This window comes from Coturnix japonica, chromosome Z (genome assembly GCF_054131305.1).
Source record: "Coturnix japonica strain WE chromosome Z, WE-NBRP24, whole genome shotgun sequence".
NCBI lineage: Eukaryota > Metazoa > Chordata > Aves > Galliformes > Phasianidae > Coturnix > Coturnix japonica.
In genome coordinates, this window is record NC_140702.1 from 26,266,073 (window position 1) to 26,289,068 (window position 22,996).

Sequence of the window (22,996 nt, forward strand, 5' to 3'; positions counted from 1 at the left end):
TCAAAAATATTTTAAAATGTACAGAGTAGGATGTATTTAGGCAATGAACAAAATCTCTTGAAACATAATTCTTTAAAGGATTAATTTTAAATTTATTTTTTATAACATATCTGCATCTAATATTGTATTTTTACTCAAATAATTCAGTCAAAATTTAGTTTTCCATAATGAACAGTCACTATGAAAATCCTGCAAAAATTAGTGCAAAAACTGTTAGTGAAATGACTGAAAGTAATTGAATGACTAATATAATGGAAAGCATGTAAGTTTCAGGTGAACAACAGTTACTGCAAGACTTGTACCTCAGGCAATAACTCTGAGTTATTTATTCTTTGTTAGGTAGCAATGCTTGGAGAAAAAAAATCTTGAAAATAAATGTCTGCTCTGTACCAGTGGCAAGAAATTTCATTTTCTTTACTATCGACTTGCAAACAGTTTCCAGAATTGTGACATGCACATAAATAAAAGAAGCATTTGACCTTTGGCTAATAACACAGTAGACCTCAGGATTCACCTGTTGAGGTGATTCTCAGTTAATTTTATCCCTTTAAAACTGGAATCTTTAAATGAATTTGTTAGGTTTCAAACAGAGTTGGTAGTTAATACATGTCACCGAATCAGAAGATCAACTCTTATTTCTTTGTTGCCTGATGGCAGCATCAACCAGAAATTGCAATCAGCTCAATTCAGTGAAATATGAGAAGCTCAATTGTTTTGGAAAAAAATTGTGCTGATGTAGAACATAAACAACATGTGTAGGAACATTGGTCATTTTTGTTATTCACTTTGACTTATCGTACACTGATTTTCTCTTTTAGTCTTAGGATCATTCTGACTGATCCTGAATGATCAAAGTCACATGCATGGATTTAATTTAGAAATGCGGAGCTAGCTTCTTGGTTCTTTCAATCCACATAGTAGAGAGAAAGATGGAAAATGCACACCATAGCTCCTAAATTCATATGTTCATTGCTCAGCATTTCAGATGAAGTTTCCAAATATTTTGTAGATTCTTTTCCAAAGCAGAGACTGGGAATAAGGTTGAGGAGCTAATCTTTTCAAATGTTTGTAGTGTTCTGCCAATACACATACATCTTGGTCCCTGCAGGAATTCTCACCAGAATTCCTCTCCGTCTGTCTGAGACATGCATAGAATATAGAATTCAGTATATAAATGGTTGCAGTGTCTAATCAAGTGTCTTTATTAGTGATGAAATGAATTTTTTTAATGACTTGTTTTACATCTCTAAAGTATGGGAATGCAGGAGAGACCATCTGAAACCTTGGTGAATATATTTCAAGTTAAGTATCTTCTCTTATTGTAAAGAGAAACAAAAGGGTAAGATGAACAGCTGTGATTGATTGCTATGTAATACGCTGTTTTCTTTTTAAAACGATCCCAGAAATAACAGGGAAAACAGGTTAAGAGCTAACTTCTTCAATACTGATGATGTGTTAAATCATAGAATCATGGAATCATGGAATGGCCTGGTTTGAAAAGGACCACAGTGCTCATCCAGTTTCAACCCCTCTGCTATGTGCAGGGTCACCCACCACCAGACCAGGCTGCCCAGAGCCACATCCAGCCTGGCCTTGCATGGTTCCAAGGATGGGGCATCCACAGCCTCCTTGGGCAACCTATTCCAGTGCTTTACCACCCCCTGAAAGACAGAAATATGCATTCAAATTGGTAGATGTCAAATCTGGGAAAGACACTACCTTTTTAAAGGATAGCTATTAAAGACATCTTTTCTGTATGGAAAGAAAACATAAGTATTAAAATGAATTTTTCCCTAGCTTATTGGTTACTTGAAAAGCTGACATCTTGCTGTCCACTATTTCTCTGCCATGCTTACCATGAAGAATTCATTGAGTGGCAAAAGCATGCACTCTGCCATTTTTTTTTCTGTGGCTTTTTCCCCAAAACAGTATAGCATAGTAAGTTGTTAGTTGTGGGGTTTTTTGCTTGTTTGTTTGTTTGTTTTCTTTTCTTTTTTTCATTAGGAGAAAATGATTTGAATAAGAGAAAGTTGGTAGAAATAAAATGCTTTTTCTCTTGAAGTACTGTGTGGGGACTTATTCAACTCTGTGAATGCAGTAGCAGATAATTGGTAAAAATAGTCCCGTGTCTTAACTGCTAGGAAAGTTTGAAAATGAAAAACTAGTGGTAGTATATATTAGATTGCTTGTTTAGTTAACTGGTGAAATAATGTGTGAATCTAGTAAATTCTGGTAGCAAACTTTGTTTTCTTGCACTTACATAGTTAAAATAAAATGAATGATTTGTCAGGAAAAATCACATTGTTCCCTTATTCCAGGAAGTGTTTATGCAGTTTAAATGATATAACAAGAAAATGCACCATGGTGTACACTGTAAAACACTTTAAATTCTTTTCTTCCATATGTTGTGAGTTATAGCATATGATGAGTGAGGACCGGAGAGGATTTTAAGGTTTCTGTGCAACAAGTTGCCATCTCTGCAGGTTCAATTTGTGCATGCATATCTGGTCCTCTAAATTAAACTTATCTAAACCTTGTGTGTGTTGCTTAAGAAGGAACTTTTTTTTTTTTTTTTTTTTTTTGTCCTGCTTTCAGAATTAGATGTATGCTTTTTATGAGCCTGTTAGTATTTTGGATTAACATGCAATGAGCAAACATTGTCAGGAATGTATTGAAACTACTTGCTGATAAAGTTGATGTTATCTAGCATATTGCAGCAGCTGCGGTATTTCCAATTAGCTGTAATCACAGGTATCTTTGAAGACCTGCTGTCAGAAAGCAATTAACACAAACAGGTTTGGAGGACCAAAGTGCGTTGCTGCAGTTCTGTGCTGAAAGCTAACTCCATGTTTATGGATTTGTGATCTCCCTTCTTCTTTTAAATCACGAGCACTGGATGCTATGTATATTCCGCAGAGATCATCTGTTAATGAAATAACTATTGGTGACAGAGACACAGTGCTTTTTAGCAAGGTTATTATAATTTGGTTTTTTGTGTGTGTATGTTAATTTGTAGTTGCGTATTCACACAGTTGTGGTGATGCCTGACTGTGTAGTTTTTCAATTTGTTTTTCAAATCCTTTTATTTCAAAATCACTTCCCATCTATTTCATTTCTCCCTCTGTCCCTCCCCTTCCCCCATTCCCTGACTCCCTCCCCCACTTCTCCCCACTTCCTCCCCTTCCTCACTCCCTTCCTCCTCACCTTCCCTTTCTTCCATTCCCTTCTGCACTTCCTTCTTTCCTTCTAATTTTTTTTTTTTTCTCCTGAAGGATTTGTCACTTTGCTTTTCCTTCTTTCCTTTCTTGTGAAAAGTACATTTGGTTTATGCCTCTACTAGGTCACGCTAACCACTTGGTGTGGTGTGGGCACTGCCTGTTTAGAACTAGTGACAATGCTCTTGATGTTCCACTATTACCTTCTGTAATGAAATTCTGCAACCAACAACTTTTTCTTTAAAGAAGCAATTACGTTTGTTAGGTCTTGGCAAATTTTTATACTTAATAAGATATGAGAAGTAAGAGGGCTGATTCAGACATCTCTTTTCAAATCTGGTATTACAAAAGGGTATAGTGTCCTTATCTGTCACTGAGTATTGGATAAGCTGTACTTAGCACCACTAAATAAACTGTTATTGTGTGCAGTGTTCATTTTGCTGCAGCAAATGGCTGAGTCCTCACTAGGCTTCCTTGTCCTGGCATGTCAGCCATGACATTTACAGCTTGCCTGGATATGGTAGCATGGAAATGGCTCAATGATGACTTGACATCTTTTTCATAAATCGATGGAACTTAATCAGACTAAACCAACCAGTTCTTTGTATTCACTCCATAAAAACCAAGAGCTGTCTTTGTTTATCCCATTCTGTTATGACATTGTCATTTTTCAAAATCTGACATTTTGTCCTTAGTCTTGCATGGTAAAAATGAACACAGTTCTTTTTTTTTTTTTTTTTTTTTTTTTAATTATTTTTATTTTTTCTTCAAAGCAAAAAGATGTGAGGAGTGCTCAGCTTTACTTCAGCTGTTGCCTGAAGAGCCCCTGTCGTGTACAGCTGAGATTTGTCCAGAACTGTTGCATTCTCCTGTCTTCCAATTGTGCCAGAAGAGACAGATGGCTACTGAAAGATTCATTCTTATGTTACCATGACAGGAATATTTAGTTGATCAATAGTAACAACAGCAACAGGAAAAGCAGCTCCCCTTTTACTTAAATGCTAAGCAATAGACTGCAAGCACACTCAAAACTAAATTCTTTGGTTGGCATAAAAAGCTGACATCCATGGAAGACCAATAGGTGAGTAAAGATGGTGCAAGGGGACATGATTTACTTGCAGAATCTGTTGTTAGTAGTGGAAGACAAAGCCTTTTGTTTGTTTGTTTGTTTGTTTGTTTGTTTTAATTTTTAATTTTTGCTTATGAGCACAATGATATTTCTGTTCACGTCCAAGAGATGATGGACTTTTGGGGAAAGAACGCAGGCAACCTGTCAAAGGTAGATTGATACATTTTACATTCCTCTTCAGAAGCTGTATTTTTTCAGCGTATGTGGAGTGTTTACATTTATGTCAGGCATATCTGGTTTAATTAAACTTGTGCATGTTAGGATTCTGAGGCTACATGTTGCTGTGACTAGGTTGCACAACAGATGTGTGTACAACTGGCACAGTCCTGTTTAAATATCATTTTAGTGAAGATATCAAGAGTTACACTCACATGCAAGCCTGGGGTTTGGTGTTGCAGGTGCCAGAGGATATATTTCTCGTGGATTTTTTTTTCCAGTTGCAGAATGTGGAATGTTTGAAATTGCACTAAATGTAGTAGGTCTGTAGCACTGGCTTTTATACTTGCCACTTCTGATGCTGTATTGAGCTGAAAAAAATGGCCTGACTATATTGTGCATATTTTGCATATTCTTCAACATAGGAAAAAGCCAAATAGCGGAAAGGAGGGAAAAAAAAGGAAAAGAAAAAGAGAAAGCCCTACCTTTTCTTCAATTTATTCTTTCCTTTGCTCTTCCTTTTCAAAACTTGGAAGGAAATACAGCTACATAATTAACACTTCAGTTTTCTCTCCTACTCTTGTTCTCTACTGTACTTTATTGTAGCATGTTCTGTTTCCTCAGTCTTTGAAACTGTAAGCTTATCAATACATTTATCATTTGCTCCTCTTTCCATTCTGAGGTCATTTTCTGAATCTTTGCTTGGAAGTCTCCTGGCTAACTCTGTGCTGTCCTCCTGCTTGCTTCTCTCAACAACTTGTGTTCTATCTTTTCCATGCTTTTCACCTCAGCTCTCCTCAGCATTTTGTTATCTCTGTCCATCTCATCTCTGGATATATAAACAGATATATATATATATGTTCTTTTCTGTTTCACCATTGGGATGATTTATCTCCAAAGATCTGTAGCTCATAAGGGTAGTCATGCTGAAGTTTGTGCTGCTATGCAGAGTCTTAAGAAGAGACTACTATGACTGTCTTTCACTAAGGCCTTGCTATATAGTTTACAATACTTAGAGTGGGTGTAATTTCTCCTAACCATGAAGAGTCACTATTAGTGGCCTATATAAAGCTTCCTTCATGGTCGTATGAAGAAAAATACACACTTTCAGGACATGTTCTGAACATTCTTAGAATGAAGCGAATCATACTAAAGAATTGACCATTTCTCTCTCTGAACTACAGAAGGAATTTAGGTGGTTATCTCTGAAGTAAATGATAACATTTGACCAGATAAGTTTTGTTCTTTGTTTTTGCACAGATTCAGATGGAAAGAAGAGAATTGTCTTGAGTCAGACAAGTAGTTTGGTGGTTCAGGAAAGGTATTCAACACTTGTGTTAGCATTGCAGACTGGTACACAAATGGGGAGACAAAGCCATGTTAGAGCAAGATTGTATTCATGAGATATCCAATTTTGAGTTCCCCTGTATAGAATTACTGTGCCTAGTTGGAAGGGACCCATAAGGATCCTTAACCCAACCCCTGGCTCCACACAGTATATGCTAATCTCCTTCTAAGGCAGGGATTGCTTCTTCTGGGTACCTACCCCCCTCAGGTGCCATCTCTTGAATGCAGACTGATGGAAGCCTCTTTCTGACCATGGAGTAATGAAATAACAGAACCAGATTTCTCTTATTAATGGTCTCCTCCTTTCTTTTACTTTAGTGGAGACGAGGGGCTTTCATTTATCACAGCTGGTGTTCTTCATTATCGAACAAACTATACTGCCACACACTAAGCATCCAGACTAATTACCCGTAAATCTTTGTTTATGGGTAATTACCGTTAACTCTTTGCAAATTAAATTCATTCTAATGAACAAAATATGGAGCTCTGACTTTCTGCCACTACAGTTCCTAGGAGTAGACTTGAAACTCAGGATAATGATTTAGCATCTTCATACTCTATTCAGGAATAGTAATAGATAAAAACAAGAGGCTAGCTCTTGATTTTTATGAATATTAATACCATTAGGCCTTTCTGGTAACAGAAAATGTGCTGAATGCTGTATTTCTTCTTTAGGACCAAAACTGTAGAGGCTTTTGGCAAAGGAGAATATGGGGAACTGGAATAGCTAATTATGTTAAACACCGAATGGGAAGTGTTAATATTTACTGTTTGGAGTAGATGGTAACAAATTGTTCTAAGTTTCAACAGGAAACTAAGCACATTTGTTGAGACACTGGAATCAGAAGCTGATAAAATCTTTTCCAACCACAGATTTCTCAGCTAATGAACTGACCTCTCACAGCACCGGTGGTATTTCCTAGCAATGATCAAATAAGTCTGGAAGTTGCTCTTAACCAGGAATTGCCTTTGCTGTTTGTGTTACTGTCACATTACTGCTGTGGATATATACATTTGAGTAATATACTAAGCCACAATTTACTCATCTAGGAAAAACTGTAGTTGTCACCTGCAACTGTGTACAAGATATGTCATGATGAAGTCATGTGTCATGAAATCATACTCTGAAGTACTGAGTGTAGCTCACTGAGATCCTGAATAGCATTAGCAGTGTTATTGAAGTTGGTTGCCCTGCTCATTTATCTTTGCAATGCTGCCTCTGAACAGACAACAGATAGATCTTTCTGCAGATTTAAATGATTGAAAATTCCTCAGTTTGTTTTCATTTTTTTCTAAAGCTAGGCAATTTATCTTTCTCTCTTACCTTACTAATAGAGATCAGCATGGTATGCATTTTTCTCTATTCATCCATGGATAGAGATTAAACATTGGATAACTTGATACTACCTCATTATTATTTGAATACCTACTGAGTTTTCTTTAAAGATATCTTCCTGCTTACACGGTTTTCTGAACAGGAGAAACTCCCTGCATGAATGGAGTCAACTCTGAGGAAGTAATCTTGGGAGCACAGTGTTCTTTTCCCGCAGAACAGCATCATGCCTGAGTGTGAGAGTGATGCTGGAGATTTGGAGCTCCTGTGCTCGTCAGGAGATAACTGAGCATAGCTGCACTGTGCCCTCTATCTGGCTTTGTGCGTAGCCTGTGCCTGGCAGTATATTCCTCCTTTAGATTTTAATTACCAGGAAATAGGAGTGAAAGATGGTGATAGGAAATGGCTGATAATTATGTTTTATCTGCAAGTGAACCTATTCAACTGATTACAAACTGTGTTCAGAGGTTTTTTTTTTATGCAGAGCTCTTACTCTTTCACAGTGCTATTCTTGTAGCATAAGGAAGCTACAAGTAGTAAAGGAATTATCCATAAGATGTTCTCTGAGGTGTTCTTTGTCACTATCAATGTCATGTATCATATCACAGTGTGTTTACTCAGAGGCAGCCAGTTGCAGTAAAACCAATTTCTAGAAAATCAAGTAGATTTCTAGATATTATTGTTACGGTAAAACACTATCACTAAATAAGATGAATATTCCCCCTAGTTCAGAGTGGGAAGTGATAATTTGGTACTAGAAAGTGTAAATAAAATTAAGTACAAAAAATGCACTTTCCTTAGGTATGTTCGGCTTTGTGCACCTAAGGCACTCTCCTTGTGTGTTGAGAGATTTTAATTTCTATACTAGTGAAGAAGTGAATTGACTCCTAGCAGTACTTAGAATGAACTGGTGTTCACTTGACTGCACATCTGTGAAGATGATTCATTTGAACTTGTTAAGAGCAAACAAGTTCATGGTGGAGCTTCATGGAACTCAGTGAATTAATAATAATAGATTCCTAAGTAGGGGAAATATCGTTAGTTCAGCAAAGGAGTTAATGACTGACTCAGTAGAAATAATAGTTCATCTCCTTTTTCATGGCTGGCAAAAGACATAATCGAAAATGCACCTCAAATTTCATGTTGATATGCGAAGTGCTAATAAATGCACTGCAAATCTCCATCTGTCCCATTTCTTTCATCTTGTGAGAGAAGAGGGAGGATATGCAATTTACAACTAGAATGTTAGGATCTGTTTTGAGCTAAAGTATTTGCTGAGCATAACTCACAATATTTGCCCTGTGTGCTCACCCCTTGAGAGCAGTCCAGTGACCAAAACTGAAAACTGTTTCTTGACCCAAATGAATCAGCTGGAGAAATGTGGGTCTTCTGAGTCAGGGTGACCTTTTCGGCATTTGTTTCCCTCTTTCTCCTTGCAGAGCATCACCATATGGCCAGCCTATCTGAGAATCTCTGCAGCAGCCACAATGATTTCTCTGCCTGTAGCTGGGCCTAATCTCTTGCAGGATTAGCAGATGGTCTGTGTCAGTCACTAGTGACTTCCACTGGAGGTGCAATGCATGTATATTCAGGTACCTTGGTTTTACCTTTGAGAAAGGCAGACCTGCCACTTGGAAAAGTAGGTCTAACTTGACTTCCCCCAAAGGACACAAATGACAGAATAATGTAGCACTGGGAAGTGAGTTCCTCAGATAATCACATCCTTGGTACAGAATAGCTGTTTGCTTCTCGTACAGAAATTGTATTTTAACAAGGAGGAGAGTTACTGCAACTGGGCAATTTGTCAGGAAATTTACTTAATTATAGCTTGTGTTCTGTGAATGTATCTCAACACTGTAGAAGAGTTGTACAGTAGCTGCAGAACTTACAGCAGCTGTTTGTGAGGTCTATTACAAGAAGGCTTTTTTGCCCTTAGGACCATATGAACTGGTCTTGACTCTTTCACATTTCCCTCTTTTGCTGTTTTTTGTTGTTGTCATTGTGGTGGTGGTGGTTTTTAAGCACATTAATAGTCTAATGTCAGAAGAATTATACTATTAAAGAAAAGTTTGTTTTGTTTTGTTTTGTTTTTACTTTTTGAATGATGGCAGCATACACTTAAATTGGATTACCCATCTGCAGACACTTTACGCTTTAGAACAACAGAGTCAGGTCCTGATCCTCTTCTGCTGCTGATGGCAAACCTGCTCAGTAGGTGAATTTTACATATATGGTGTTACAGAACTTAACAAAAGCAAGGAACTTCTGAAGTGCTTTAATTTGCAAAACGTGGCCATGGAGTAAAACCCAGGGATGGAGTAAAGTTAGGATAACAGTGTACTTATCAGGTACTAGGTCTTTTTCCTAAGGGGGTACATACAATGGCCTTGAAGGATTATTTTCAGAAAAAAAACCCCAACAAAATAAAACAGAGAAGTGAAGCAATTAATTTGAAATACTAGACCTAAAATTCCTAATTTGCCGACAGTAGCATGCCACTAGCTTAATATGCAAACAAGAGTATATAACAGAGGGAAACATTTCTTAATGGAGTTTTGGAGTGAGTTAATTACGTACGTATCTGAAGGATTAACAAATACAGTTAGACAAGCCTAACATAGTATGTCTATGTTCTGGCATATTAGTTCTGATTCTTTAACATTAGGCAGCTTCAGGTGTGTTTTGTCCAGTATCTAGCTGACATACTTTCTCAAATTGTGCTGCCGTTGTCTCTATGCACGACTGCATGACATCAGCATGTCTTACTTTTGACCAAAATTGTATTTCAGACCTGCATCAGATGTCCATAGTTGAAAGGCTATCGTATAACAGCAGCTCTCCACACTTTGCCCTACCTCAGCTTCCTACTGTCTTTAAATGAAGATCTATAAATTGTTTCTAACCTTCCTGAATGTCAGCAGAATGTATTTGAGATTGTCAGCTCTAAATTTGAGTATTAAACTTCTCTATTGGGAAAATTGCATCTGAGAGAACTGCTTACATTGAAATCTTCTGTTTTCCTGTGATTTTTAGAAAAAGATGTGTTCTCTATCTGATGATTCTGTGTTAGTGGCTTTTATTTGCATAATATTTTACTCCAGGAAAGCATACAAATCTAGGGATTTTTGTCAGCATTACTGGTTGAAGTGCGGGATGGTGTTACTCAGTATAGCTCTGAATCAACCTGATTCAGACTTTACCTGTATTGGGTTTATGGGGGGAAGAAATATTGCTGAATTGGCTATAAATCTTCATTAATATTGGCTTGTGTATTTGTGCATGTTCCAGGGCCTTCTATGCAATCACAGCCAGGTGGTTGTGTATGTTTGTCACTGAGTTATCAAGATCAATCTATATTTGTGACAGGGCCTGAGGGACCCCCTGGCCCCAAAAAAATGGGAAGGGAAAAGGGCAGAGGGGCAGAGAAATGGGAGCTGGGCTCAAGGAGACAAACAAAGTAGCAGCAATGATCTAAGGAGGAAAACTTATGATATCGGAATGCAGGAAAACACAATATAATACAATATAGAGCTGGAATTGAGGCTAATAAATCAAATATAATGAGAGAGAATGTGTGTCCGAAAATGAAGGCCTTACTGTAAAACTGAAAGTGAAACAGCTGGGGAACACACGTACTGCCAGGGAGAGAGAAGAAGAGTGAGTACTGTGACTTGCCAGGAGTTTTGTCTTCCCCTCTGAACACAAAGTCCTCTGGGTATGTAGTTATTCTCTTCTGAGAGTCAGAATGCAGGTGTGCGGTGCATCCTTAGCAAGTTTGTTAATGCTGCTAACCTGTTGATTCTGGAACATTGAACAATCAACAACATGAAGAAAACAGAGGGAAACATGGAATGGAGCAATGTCATACAGCCACAGATGGCAGAGAAGGGGCTGAAGAGCTGCTCAGCAGGAAGGTACTTGGGGGTATCACAGAATCACAGAATTATCAAGGTTGGAAAAGACCTAGAAGATCATCTAGTCCAACCATTACCAATTCTTCCAGGCTAAATCATATTCCTCAGCACCACATCCAAGTGTTTCTTGAACGCTCCCATGGTCGGTGTCTCCACCACCTCCCTGGTCAGTTCATTCCAATGCCTGACTACTCTTTCCGAGAAGTAATACTTCCTAATGTCCAGCCTGAATCTCCCCTGATGCAGCTTAAAACCATTCCCTCTAGTTCTATCACTGATTACACGAGAGAAGAGGCCAACCCCCAGCTCACTACAACCCCCCTTCAGGAAGTTATAGAGAGCTATAAGGTCTCCCCTGAGCTCCCTCTTCTCCAGGCTGAACAATCCCAGCTCCCTCAGCCGCTCCTCGTAAGGCCTGTGCTCCAGACCCCTCACCAGCTTTGTAGCCCTCCTCTGAACACGTTCCAGGACCTCTATGTCTTTCTTGCAGTGAGGGGCCCCAAACTGAACACAGTACTCAAGGTGTGGCCGCACCAATGCCGAGTACAGGGGGACAATTACCTCTCTGTTCCTGCTCATAACACTGTTTTTGATGCAAGCCAGGATGCCGTTGGCCTTCTTGGCCACCCGGGCACACTGTCGGCTCATGTTCAGCCGTGCATCAATCAGTACCCCCAGGTCGGTTTCCTCAACACAGTCCTCTATCCACTCCACCCCAAGCCTATAGCACTGCCTGAGGTTGTTGTGGCCAAAGTGCAGAACCAGGCATTTGGTCTTGTACTGCTGACAGCAGCTTGGTGTAAGCAGCAGTGTGCCCTGGCAGCCAGAATACAGCATTGTAGGAGAGGTTGAGAACATTGAGGATATGATGCTTTAAGGATGTAATGTCAGTATCCTTATTTCTTCCCACTCTAAAGTGTTCAGTATTCTCACAAGAATGGGCAAAAGGATGAAAATACTCAGCATATGGGTGCAGTACTTGATTATCCCTCTTTGAGAAACAGAGTGTTGAGCAGTGTTGCTGGACAGCCCTCTTGAAATAGCTGCCTGTCTGATGACAACAGCCTCATGAATGTCTGCAGAGGTTGGTATCAAAGACTTCCCACATGCTTGTTCATCACAGCTCTTTTCCGAGATCTCATAGCACTATAGAATCAATCGGCAGCTGTTGTGGGCTTCAGGAAGCATTTGCTGTTCTGGGTGGGCACTGACTATTTGAGTATATCAACAGCTGAGTATATGCCATAATAAAAGAGAATGAGTGAGTGCATGGACATAACTGCACTTTTTATTCCAAAGCTAGAGTACATGGTGAATGTAAATATATTTTAAAAAGTAAAATCTGCAAATCCTATAGAGTATATGTTCCAAATAATATTTAACTGTGTTTCTCTTTTACATTCTCATACAATTTGAAAATGCCAGTCTTTGGTTGTCATTAAAATATTCTTTGGTTGGAGTTTCAGTGCAAGGAGGAGAACATGAAAGAATTAATTCAGTTTAAAATCTGTGACACACTATATTGTACTAAGTTCTTTATGTATGGAAGTACAGGCTGACATATATCAGATTAGAATCATTATACTGGATTACAAAGCAGCCTTGACAGTTAAAAAGCCTCAATCTTTTAAAAATGAAAATGGCAGTCATTGAAAACTACAGTCTTTCTCTAGCATTGCATAAATGGTAGCTTGGTCAGTAAATAGGAAGCTTCAAGCAAAAATAATATAAAGATGCTGTTAGATTAGAAAGCCTGGAAGTCTAGGAGAAAACAGTTAATTTCACTTCTGTGATTACAAGAAAGATCTTCCTTATCTCAGGAGATGAATAGTAGGATGCATCCTTGAACATATGCCTTTGCTTGCATATGTTTACCATTAGTTATCAAGAAAGTCTGTGATAATCATCGCTAGAAACAGTTTCTGTGTCATTTCTATTTTAAGTTCCTGTAGATAGAAATGTTGCATTGTAAGCTTTCAAATGATAGGGAGACAATAAGGCAGAAATTTAAGAGAAGTAGGAGAAGAAAAACAAGGACAGTACAGTTGCCCCAGGAATCGGTAAAGCTGAAGGCACAATGTTGATTACATTTGCCAGGGAAGAGATTTGAGAAATGAGATAAGAGGTTGAGGAAAATGAAAAAAGTGTCAATAGTTCATGGTCTGGTTTGGCTCAGTTCAGTGACTAGTGGGTTGAAGGGAACCATAGACCCATGCTCCAGGGAAGGAAAAAGGGAAAAGGGGGAAAAGGGTTGAAAAATGGGCCTAAAAACAAAACAGTGGCAACAATCTGAGTAGAAACAAACTAATTTTCTAAATAAGATATCAGAATCAGCAAGGTAACACACTATAATATAATACAATATATTTAGAATTGAAGCTAATAAATCAAATAAAATTAGACAGAGTGTTTGAAAGCCAAGGGCCTTACTCTAATGCTGTGATGAGGTGGCACACACAGTAAGAGAAGAGCCAGATGATCAAAATGGGGGAGAGAAAGTGGTCTGCACACTTTTTATCTCTCTCTAAGCAGACACAGTAACAGAACAGCGAGCAGTCCTCAGGGGACTGTCATTCTTCTCTTCTGGGAAGGGTACCCAGATCTGGAACATTAACTCTTTAACTCTTTAACTCCCAGTGCATTACATGATGTTGTGATGTGGGATATTGATAACAAAAAATCATAAAAAAATGACAGAAAGGAAAACAAAACTACTTAGTAGGGAGGAGAGGGAAATAAAATACTGTGATGAGAAAGCTGAAGTAATAGAAACATGGAGTCATAGAATGGCCTGGGTTGAGAAAGACAGCAATGATATCTAGTTTCTCTTTAGCATTTTTATATGCTTTGCCCCTTACTGCAGTATTAAATGCTCTCATCATCACATCTGCATATTGGCATTTTAGCAGTCTTACTTGAAGCATTGTTCAGAAGGCAACTTTCCAAGGGTTGAGTTACACAAAGAAAAGCAATGTACCTGTAGTGAAGTAGTGACCTCTGAAATTCACTGTATTTAGACATTTACTTCCATATTTTCAAATGAAGATTTGAGGTAATGAAACTTGTTCTTTTAATAAGCTTGGGTCATCTATATTTTCCATTCACTGAAATGCATGGAAAGCCAGATTCATCAAAATGCTTTACAATATACAACTTTAGCGGTCTGCTTCTGCAACTTTAAGTAATTAAATAGAGAAAAGAGTCTAATGGTAATATGAATATTCTAGAATGTAACTTATTTGACACCCTAGCTGGATTTCCATTTTTTGAGAAGGTAATAATGCTATATATAATTAGATGTTGATACTCTCTGCGGGATAGGGATATCTTTCTGTACATTTCCTGCAGTACCACAGAATGGAGCCTCACTAGTGACAGAGAAACTGTCATAGCTCCAGCAGGAATTAACTGTCCAGCCACTGCAGCAGGGCTGGCTTGGACATTTAATGCATTTTGATTAGCATTTTAACAGCTAACCTTGCCCACATCCAAGTCACTACAGTTGCACAGGTTGTTAGCTGTCAATGTGATGGGCTCAAGAATATTGATAAACACTTGTTTTGATGATTTTTTCTTGAAGACAGGATGTGTCTTTTGTTGGGAATGTGCTTGTGTATGGCAATTTTTGTTTGTCTATACAACACAGTGAAGTCAGAATACTGATAATACCAGTTAGGCTTATTGCATTGCCTTTGCAGATCAACATAAACAGGAACTGATTGCAAAAACAACCTCTGATATTAAATATTAGAAGGTCATCACAGCAACTAAGTTATAATAACAAAATCTGAAATGGTGTATGTTTTCACTGTCAAAATCAAACCAGACAGGACTCTAAAATGCAGTGAAATTTGCTTTCCTTTCTTGAAGTATGTGTGGGTTTTTCCACCATCCTTGCCATCTTTGAAACCTGCTTTTCTTTCATACAGAAAAAAGGATTTCAAGCTGTTTTTCTTTCTTGCTAAGTTCTGTTCACTGGGTGCAATTTTTATTCTCTTTACAGCTTGTGAAGTAATGAGTAGAAATAGTGGTCTACAGTTCCACAGGACTGCATACAAGTCCTGTACACGTTGAAAGTGTTGTTTAGAAATAACTGTTAGGTCACATTTGAACTGTACTTTCAGAATCGCTCAGATGATTACTGTAGGAAGATTGATTTGATACATGAAATGCCTGTTGAGATAATTTCTGAATTTACATCTGTGAGATTTTCAAAGCAAAGAAGTAGTAGTAGGACAGAATATGATTTTTTAAAGAAGTAATTTTCATTTGTACATATGTTTAGAATAGAAAGAATAGAACAGTTAGAAGAAACCTACTAAGATCATACATTTCAACTGCTTGACACTTTGCAGTTAACTAAAAGATGAAGCACACTGAGGAGAGCAATGTGTCCCCTGAGCACTAACAGCCAAAGGGCATCAGGTATTTCACTGGAAGTCTTTTCCAGTGTTTGACTACTCTCATATTAAAGAAATCTCTCCTAATGCCCAGTCTGCTCAATTTATGCCATTCCCATGCATCTTGCCTTCAGTACCCAGGAGTGGAATGCTGCTTTCTCTCCCCAGGGATCTGCAGAGAGCAGTGAGGTCACCTTTTAGACTTTTCCAAACTGGGGATCCTAAAGCACTCAGCCCAGAACAGCACATAATATTCAAGGTGAATCCTTAAGGTTATAAAGACCTTATTCATTTAGTCTAACCATCAGCCCATGCCTGTGGCTGCTCAAGACTATGTTGCTCAGTGTGACATCCACCCTTTTCTTGAAAACTTCCAGGGGTGCAGAGTAGCATGTTCCAGCCTCCCTGGACAGCAGGTTCCAATGCATTCCACCTTTCAGAGACTGTTTTTTTTACTAGTATCTAACCTGAATCTCACCTGGTGCAACTTGACACCATTACTTCTCATCTTATCACTGTTAACTGGGAGAAGAGGGTGACCCCCAACTCATTACCACCTCATTTCAGGTAGTTGTAGAGAACAGTAAGGTCTCCCCTAAGCCTTCTCTTCTCCAGACTAAATAATTGTAGCCCTCTCATCTGCTCCTTATAAGGCATGGTCACTAAAAGTGGGAGAATCTCCTTGTTTGTTTTGCTGGCTGTGGTGTGTTTAGTGTGGTATTTCTGTCTGGCTGCTAGGGCACACTGCTGCTTATGCTTAGCCGTGGTTAGCAGCACCCTGAGGTCCCTTCCTGCTGAGCTGCACTCCAGCTGCTTGTCTCATGTGTTCACCTTTGTCTGACATTGCTCTATCCCATATGCAGCACCCAGCATTTACCTTTGCTGAACTTCCTGCTGTTTCTAATTGCCCTGTGCTTCAACTTGTCTGGATCTCTTTTGGAGGCCTCTTATCATTCTGTGGAGTTTAAAACGCTTCCCAGCTAAACATTATCAGCAAAGTGGCTAGTTTCTAGTCAGCAGGGACCCTGCCAGACTCCCAAGACATTTGATAAACTGTCAGTTTTCTATGGCTTTTTTTTTTTTTTTTTTTTTTTTTTAAATTCTGAGCAATCTTTATTTTTATTTTTGAACAGAGTTGTTGTTTGTTTTTTTTTTTAAACTTATGGAACAATAATTTCATTGATCATTTGGTCCTCCTATTGTGTATATATAAGAAAAAAAATCATATCTTTTAGCTTCATACCTCTGTGGGATACATAAAAATTCAGTATTCTCTATGGGAACTGATATGAATTTAGTATTACTTCAGTACTGGCAGCAGTGTTTTCTGTGGCTCCATAGTCACAGAATGTTTGCTCTGTCACATAATTTAATTGAACAAACTAGATCGTGTAATCGTTCTTTGACTGCATGAAGCACAAACTAATTTATTTTTAAAAAATCAATTCAGAACTTAAGGAATTTAATCCAAATGAAATTTACAGGAGATTACATAAAGGAGTGTATTTGTACTGAATTGATTCAAAATGCAGAATATTAGCCAGGATGGCACAGTATGGCAGTTCTGACCTATTTTTAAAAAAAAAAAGTAAAATCCATTTTTTCTGTGTCTAGTGGAAATACTGTCAGTGCTGTTTCTTTTATTATAAAGATTGCTGCTATAGGAACTTGCCTTTTCTAACTAGCTGTGACCAAATAAATTTGCAACTAGTTCAATTTGGGACTCTTGTTTCAGAGGTAGAGGGGCTTTATCTTGAGCAGGGGAAGAAAGTGTGTTATCTCACCCAGCTCAAATTCTGAGTGTTTTCTTGCTTTGGATTTTCTCTCTACCAACTTCCACCCTGGGTCCAAGCCTGGTTCTACATCTACTTTATCATTTCTTGCTTTTACGTGCAAATTCTCCTCACCTGTTTCACAGACTGGATATGTACATATATGCATGTATGTATATGTTCACCAACTATGAAGAAAGAAGAATTGGTAGGATTAATTTGAAATATATCAACACCATATAGTGAGTACTCCTATGGTTAGTCTCATCTGGAGTACGGTGAACTTAATTTCGTGTTTCTACTCTGAGATGGAAATGGTTGTCAATCACATTCTACTATGTGCATCTCTAATTGGGCTTAGTGTCCTTTCAGTTTCTTCTGATGAGACTACTCATGCCATAGGATTAAATGTTCCCTAGCTGTGGTACCTGCTGCTTGTCATACAAGTGCCTAAGCCATTGAATACAGGTTGTCACTCTTCCGTAGTACTGTTAAAATGTATTATTCAGATGTAGTGGAGAATGCTTGCAGAAAGTAATGTGCATGTTGCCAGGAGAATTTTTGCTTTCTACATTTTTTTTTTCTTGACAGAAAATGCTCATGAAATGTTTCATTGATATAAATTACATTCCAGCTTTTGAGGGTGTTACTGTTTGCAGTCGTGGTCTGATGCTGAACAGCTCAAGATGAGGGCAAAAGATTACTCCAGTTACTATCTCTCTGAGCTTTTCAGTTGCACAGATCTTTTGTCAGTGAAGCTTCCCACTGCTTTTTGTGATGAAGTCTTGAATTACCCTGATGATACTAGTGATCCTCCAAGTCATACTGTCTCTGAAAAGCTATATGTGCTGATTCAGAAAAAGGGTCAATGAGGTCCAGCAGGAAGCTCCCTGCCCTCCTCCTGCACTGACCTTGGGGCTGCAAAGCTGTTATTCTCATATTTCTCACACCTCTCTCCTGGCTGCTATCATGCAGTTTTTTCCTCTCTTAAATCAGCTTTCTCAGAGGACACTCAGTATTGCCTATGGCTTAGATTTGCCCAGCAGTGGATCCCTGTCAGAGCATCCAGTGCTTCTGGTCCTGCTCACATTGCTCTCCTACAGCCAAAACTGTGCCACATAAACCCAGTACACACCCCTGCTGATTCAGCTGTTTTAAATTTGAACAGGCTGTCCTGAAAGGTTGTGGATGCCCCAACCCTGGAAGTGTTCAAGGCTAGGTTGGATGGGGCCAACTAGATTTAGACTGGTCTAGTATTAGATATGGAGATCGGCAGCCCTGCCAGCAGTGGGGGGGGGGGTTGGAACTTCATGACCCTTGAGGTCCCTTCCAACCCAAGCCATTCTGGGATTCTGGGATTCTATGTGCAGTACAGCTGCATGGTGTGTATGGCATCCTTCCTTTGTATGAGTTTCCACAGGGTGTTACTCAGGAAGTCATGTATGATGGAGCCAGTCCCCTCTAGCTTAAAAATCTTCAGCTTTTTGGAATTAACTGCTGGATCTTAAAAAGCATGATACATCTGGTGACAGATTTCATTGCTTTGGCACATACGGTGCTATTGCTGGGTCTCAGTGAGCCTTAAATACTGTGCTGAGATGTAGTGCTTCAGTGCATCCACTGGCTGACACTGAGTTGTTCGGAAGTGTCCAAACACAAATGTTACAGAATAGTCCGAATCATTTATAACCAACATGGTTTAGCCAGAGGTTTTTCTTCTGTTTAGCTAGTTCATAGAGTACAAAGGTGGCACTTTGTAAGTAACAAATGAAGCTGCTGAGACCACCCTGATCCGGATCTCTGGAGAATGTAGCCCAACTTCCCACTGTGATCAACATCCTCCAGATGTCAGTGCCATAACTTTGTATTATGAATGCTCTTATTTAGCTTGTGGTGGCTGTTGAAAAGGGTATGAAGCTCTACACCTAACTTGTTTGGTTTTGCTTTGAACAAACCACTTCAGTTTCTACTGAATTCAACAGAGTGCTGTGTACTTCATCTGGTGTCATATTTGGCTATTTGGACAGCTGGGCAGGAAGTACCTGCCAATACTTTTTACCTCTTTTCTGTTTCCACTGCCGTTGCTGCCAGTAGTGGTTGGCAAAACAAATAAAGAACAACAATAAAAAACCAAAAAGCTGCCTTAACTAATTGTTGCAAACGGCCTTAACATAACAAGGTAGGGTCTCATGGATCCAGGGCAAGCTTATGTTCCATACTGCCCACAGTGGTGTTCAGTGTGTGCTCAGAGCTGTAGATGTAACAGAGAGGCACCTTGTGCATTTGCAGTTCTATTGCCTGAATAATAACTGAACTTAACTGGTTTCATAGAGAGCATGTTTCACTGGGCTTTTTTGGTTCTATGTGTGGGGAAAAAAATGAGGTATTTTTGACAACTATGGGAAAAGTAGAAAATGCTAGCTAGGGAAATCGGTTTATTGACATATTCAACGAGATGTATGTACAACTATTCTTCCTTTTTTTTATTATTATTTTTTATTTTTATTTTTATTTTTATTTAGTGGGGCTACATCCATTGTCTACAGATGCAGGCAGAAAGGGACCCAGAAACAATACGCCATCAAAAAGTTGAAGAAGACAGTAAGTGTTTTTTGTTTTGTTTTTGTTTTTACAGTTTTTTTGTTGTCGTCGTCGTCGTTTAGTTGTTTGTTTTTCTTTTTTACTTTGGGATATGTTTGGGGCTTTCTGTTTTTCTTTCCTTTGGATGTGGTTTCTTAGTGGGAGGGAATGGACTAGATTAAGGACCTCATTAACCTTTTTATTTTTCTATCTGGGGTTCTTCTGTTCTTCATAGTCAAAATAGCTTTTAGAGGTACCAGTATTCTGTTGTGAATCTCTTGTCCCCACAGATGTTGCTTCTGTCCTCATCTGGTATTGTCTGTATGGACCTGGATTTGGGGAAAGTATTTTAGGCAAAAATTTCTTCCACTATGTAAAAGAAATGGGTTCTATTTCATTCAGATTTTTCTTTGATTATGCATTGCTTTAGTATATTGACTTGCTCAAAATATAAATATAATTTTATAATTCATTTTTTTCAGTAACAGATTAAAACACTGATTCACATTCACATAAGTAAGATTAAATATTTCGTGGAGGCTTTTACCCCTACAGAATTGCAAGAGGGCCAGATGAAAAATTACTTATTTTTAGAAATCCATATATATCACATGTCTACCATGTCTGTTTTTGTGTGCTACAAAATAGATGGTGGAGAGATTAAGGAGGAAGGTTTAGTAATGGACTGAGAAATAGCACAAAAGAAATCATAGAATCATAGAGTCACAGAATGACCTGGGTTGAAAAGGACCACAATGATCATCTAGTTTCAACCCCCCTGCTATGCGCAGGGTTGCCAACTGCCAGACCAGGCTGCCCAGAGCCACATCCAGCCTGGCCCTGAATGTCCGCAGGGGCGAGGCATCCACAGCATCCTGGGCAAATGGAAGATAAAGAAGAGCAGTTAATGTTTCTAAGAAGGGAAGATAAATTTGAGGGGAAGGAAACAAACTGTGTGATATGGGTATGATTTTTATTTGTGAGTGGTTTGGGTTTAACTTATTCTGGTTTTAAAACATTTATTAGCCCAGAAGTGTTAGAGTGTAGCAACATAATGAGGGATGGGTAGATGTAAGCATGTCTAAATGCTGAATAAACTGCTGGTCTCTGTGCAACATTTAACAAGCAGGTTCCACATGAGTAAAATATTGGTATTAATTTGTCATCTCTGAAAGTAAGCCAAAGTTTAAGCTGTCAAAAAAAAAATTAGTTTTGCTTGCTGCACTTGAATTTACATCTGGTGCATTGTAGAAACAGTCCTTGCATTGCTGGAGCCTCCTCTATTAATCAAAATGCAGAGAGACGTATTTGTAAGCTTTAATCAGTTTTCTATGCCTATGATTCCTGTCACATTTCAAGAATATACTTTCTTACAATTCATGTTCTACAGTGCATTTTGAAGAAAGATGTGTCTTCAAGTTGTTTATTTGCCCCTTTTTTGGTGTCTGTAGAGATTCACATTCTTGATGATCACATTGCTAATGCATCCATCAAGTATTTGGTTCTGATTTTTGGCAGACTTATTGTAACAAAGATTTTGTTTTTAAAATGATAATGGTTAGGGAAAGGTGGCAAGCAAGAAGAACATAAGCATATGGTTATGTATTGCAGAGCAGCAATAGCTTTGCTTACTGCAGCCTTCAGTGTATCAGCAGCATGCTTAAGCAACTCATGTAGCTGAGCTGTTCTGGTGTAATCATATACTTTGGGAAGCTTTATTGTGCCATTAGAACAAGTGATATTACTGTGTGACTGGGCTTATTTGTAAAATTCAGAACATTAAAGGAGATACTGTGACAATATGTTGTGGTTTGTGTCTGTGTGCCATGAGCTACTGTAGAGACCGTCCAAATTGGACACATAATTATTACCACAGAGACAGGACTAACTGTTAGTATTTCCACAGCAGGAGGCGTGATATTTGCTCAGAGCCTATCTATCTCAGTAAAAACAACAGTGTGGGCCAAGCAATACACTGAAATGTTGATTGGCTTAAGTTTCTGGCTGGCTTTATTTAAACAATTATAAAAAACAAACAAACAAAAACAAACAAAAAAAAACCCCAACAAATCCAAACCAACAAAACAAACAGATGGCAGTTCAATAGCCAGGAAATGAAGGGAGGGAGAGGAAGATCCTGTGACTGCTTTTGATACATAGTCACCTTTCTTTGATTTTCTTTCTTAAATATGTTTAAGGGAACTCTGAAGAGTGCAAGAGATTAGAAGACAGGAATGCATCAAAGGAGCCAATTCTCAATTATTTCCATTTGAACTGCCTCATCTTAAAAACTGCACAGCACAGAGAAAGAGTAACCTGGTGAGAAAGAGTGTCCAAGAGAACAGAATGGGATCAGGAGGCAACAGATCCAGCTTGCTCTGGGGTTATCAGCAAGTGGTGTATTGCTTGTTACAAGTTCTTCAGAAATTAATGTTTCTTTTCTCATGAGAGTGGCTCAGATAAGAAACAAAAGATCCTTTTGCATTAAAGTTGTGTGCTGGAAGCAGACTGTAAGAAAGGTAAAGCACCTGACAATGTTCTTTTTATTCAAGTAATAAAATTTTCTTTTTGCTTTTCATTTCATTTTAAAAGCAAATAGAAGTTTGAAATAGAAATACCAGCCGATTATCAGAATGTAGACTTGTGGAAGGATGTAAATTCTTAGAAACTTCTGCAATTAGTGTTTCTTCATTATCTGGATGAACGAACCTATGAACTGAGGCCAGCAGGAAGGCTGTCTCATTGTTAGATCAGGTAAATACCATCATGATTCTGTGATGTAAGAAATAAGGTCCGCCTTAGCCATAACTTTCTTGCAGAGTCCAGACAAATTGCTTAAAAAATAGTAGAGAGTATCACCACTGGAAAAAATAGGTGGCCACTCTTTTGTGGCTTCCAAGTTGAGACACTGAGGGCCTGATTATCTTTTAAAGGTACCAAGTTCTAACTGAAGTAATGTGGGAGTTGTCACTGCAGTAAAGCTGCATGCTCTGACAAAGCAGAGTAAGATTCTGAGTCAGATTGTCTGAAATTGTTGCTCCTCTGCTCCCAGTTCAGCCTGTGCTCTTGGCCAAGTAATCTGCCCTTTTTTTTTTTTTTTTTTTTTTTCTGCTTTGCCATCCATAGCATGGAGGCAATGTTTATTTATTT

The 22,996-nt window shown here is 38.5% G+C and overlaps 1 protein-coding gene across 2 annotated transcripts in view; it reads left to right on the forward strand.

Moving 5' to 3' along the window:
* The window catches only part of CAMK4 (calcium/calmodulin dependent protein kinase IV), a 144,151-nt gene that overhangs the window by 47,086 nt on the left and 74,069 nt on the right, over window positions 1–22,996 (forward strand). Inside the window, exon 2 of one of the 2 annotated variants that reach the window (XM_015849459.3) lies at window positions 19,789–19,867. The exons of the other annotated variant lie outside the window; for it this stretch is intronic. Coding sequence (XP_015704945.1) covers window positions 19,789–19,867 — 79 coding nt within the window. The remainder of the gene's footprint in view (window positions 1–19,788; window positions 19,868–22,996) is intronic. 2 annotated transcript variants of the gene reach the window in all.